This window comes from Propithecus coquereli, unplaced genomic scaffold (assembly GCF_000956105.1).
Source record: "Propithecus coquereli isolate 6110/MARCELLA unplaced genomic scaffold, Pcoq_1.0 Scaffold35, whole genome shotgun sequence".
Classification (NCBI taxonomy): Eukaryota; Metazoa; Chordata; class Mammalia; order Primates; family Indriidae; genus Propithecus; species Propithecus coquereli.
Genome location: NW_012149174.1, coordinates 8460946 through 8463622, shown reverse-complemented (window position 1 = coordinate 8463622; position 2677 = coordinate 8460946). Strand labels below are relative to the sequence as shown.

At 38.8% G+C, this 2677-nt stretch overlaps 1 protein-coding gene across 1 annotated transcript in view; it reads right to left on the bottom strand.

Annotated features, from left to right (window-relative positions):
- The window catches only part of ITGA4 (integrin, alpha 4 (antigen CD49D, alpha 4 subunit of VLA-4 receptor)), a 90513-nt gene that overhangs the window by 6344 nt on the left and 81492 nt on the right, over positions 1-2677 (bottom strand). Inside the window, exons 19-20 of the mRNA XM_012651138.1 lie at positions 2531-2640; positions 682-800 (exon numbers count right to left, since the gene is read on the bottom strand). Of these exons, the coding sequence (XP_012506592.1) occupies positions 682-800; positions 2531-2640 (229 nt within the window). The remainder of the gene's footprint in view (positions 1-681; positions 801-2530; positions 2641-2677) is intronic.

The window sequence follows — 2677 nt, the reverse complement described above, 5'->3', positions numbered from 1 at the left end:
TGACTTACAAAATATAATAATATACCTAATCACATTCTACAGATCGTTATATCACTTTGGACAGTGCTTTTGGGTCAAAAAATATTTTTGTGGATATTATCTCTATCATTCACATCTGTGCTGTGATACAGCAAAAAATCTCAGTTTGACAGCAAAAATGTCTTAAGTTTAGCTGTAGCTGTCCACTAATACTTTCAGATGATAGTATTCTTTACTTTTTTTAAAAGGTTATTTTATAATTCATAAAGCACATGCCACAGGCCATAAACCTATGGCTTGACAGGCTGACAAATTCGATCTTCAGTGGAGATGGGGGAGGTAAGAGCTTCCTTTACTTGGTAATGTTAGGACTTCTATAAAGTTTGAACCAAGAAGAGATTTCACTGATTTGCACCTTGCCCTACCCTAGTTTCTGTATGCATCTCTGTAGAATTCATCCCATCCTGTAACTCTGCCTATTTCAAGTGTTACCTCTTTTCCCACATGTTCTTTCCCACCTGTCCTGTGAGGAGATATGGGCTTGAGTACCAGGGACAAGACAAAGGAGAAAAAGGCAGCAGGAGCCTGAGAGGACAGTGCTACAGCCCCTCCCAGCCAGCAGTGGTCGGCTGAGGCTGGGGTGTCCTAGGTATCCGATGTCCCCTGGAGCAAGGCATCAGTCACATCCTTTCAGGTTGTTACAGATATCAACACAACTACGTTTTCTTACATGGAAAGTGAGGTTCATTTTCTCTGCCATGCAGGTTTCAGGCTCATTTTCATCATTTGATCCATACACAAATGAAGTTGGGTTTACAAACCTGACAGAAACAAATGCAAATTGTAATCAGCTCTGTTTCAACAAGGTATTATAAACAGTCTTTCTCCATAGACTGTATTATAGCACATTTGAAAGGCACGATGAAATACTTTTGGTTTTGCGATCAGATATGAATTTTATAGAAAAAGTAATGAAATTAGAAGTCTATGTGCTCTAACATGGGTGACAACATCCGTTCTCACCACTATCCTTTCCTTGCCTTCCCCAGTGCTGAACCTGGTTCATTCCAGTGACCATTCCTTCTCTTTCAGCCCTTAAATAATTCATGTAAATTTGGCAATTATGGGATGAATCCTTAGCTTTTCCCTAGGGCTCTTATACCTCAATCTATGTTACCTACTTTTGAGTTATTTCTTCCCATCCCATGATTCCTGCTGGCTATTTATAATGAAGCCCAAGTTTGAGGAACAATTCAAACACTAATAAGTATGATAAATTTTTTGTTAGACTACAAGGTTGTCACTCTTTTTGTTAAACCTCTGGTTAGACATGTTTTACACACAATAAACTTTAAGAAATATATTTCTAGAAAAATCCCTACTCCACAAGTTGCTCATATTTGGCAACTAATCTTAGGTAACACCAAATTAGAAACCCATTAAATAGCAACAAAATTAGAAATATTTAACGGTATAGATTTAAGTAGTTTCACAGTTATAGAGAATTCCTTGCCCAAAATAATGAGATGTGAATAATGGGAAAATAGAGCACCCATCATAAGAAAATCAAAAAGGGGAGGCAAGATGAACATTCAAAAACTAGGAACCATACAATCAACTTTTATTTGCTTAGCTACTGACTCCCTTGGTCCTACTCCCCTAGGAATGGCTTCCCCCTGCTCCATCTGTTTTATCTCCCAAACTTGATACTCAATTCCATTAGTTTCAGATACTGACATTTGACAGTTTTGTAACTATATACCACCTTTATGGGTGGTGAAAATGACTGGGGGATGGTTTCTATTTAGAGCAACAAGAAATGCTCATCTATATTCATTTTGTATCATATCTTCTATTGCTTTAAAGATATACCTTTAAACAAAGACTAATAGTGTGAATAATTTCCAGTGAAATCACTGAAGGTTGACTTAAGCCCCCTTTCATTCTTTCTCCACACACCCCCTTCTTTTATCAGAGGAGGAGCCACTCAATCACTAAAATCGTGGAGAAGCAATGGATGCTGGTACTGGGGCAGCGGTCGAGGAACTCAGCGATCTCACAGGTACAAAGAGTGGACAGGGACACCTTGAAACCAGCTCCCTCAAATCACAATCCATTTGCCACACAGGTAGATATGGGTCCTGGAGAATGGTGACTTGGCTGAGCTCACATTCCTTTGAATGTCATACTTGCCATGGCCACTGTGTATGATTAGGCAAACTGCACCCTGCCTAACTCCCAGTGCCCACAGATTGCACAATAAGCAACTGAAAGGCTGAACGTGGCCTACCAGATGCTTGTTGGGGCTCTTCTAGTAAGAAATCTCCAGCTGGGCACAAGTTTGATATAGTATCTGTAAGGATCATAGAGTGGATTAAAATAATGAACAGTTAAGCAAGGGACTGCAACACTGAAGTGATTGCTAAGAAATAGGAACAGTATATAATCCTTTTTATTTAAAATTTTAAAATATGGTTTTGTCATTAATGTGAGCAGCAGTGGAATTGAAAATCAGCTCTAATCTTTACAAGAGGTCTCTATGTCTACTTACCCATGAACGTTAAGCATAACCTCGTACTTGAGAGGTATTGCCACGGTCACTTTGTTATGCTTTAGATTGTCCACATCCCCTTCATTTTCACTATACAAACAGAAAGTACCCTATTAGAATCCATCAAGCATAAAAATCATCTTCAGA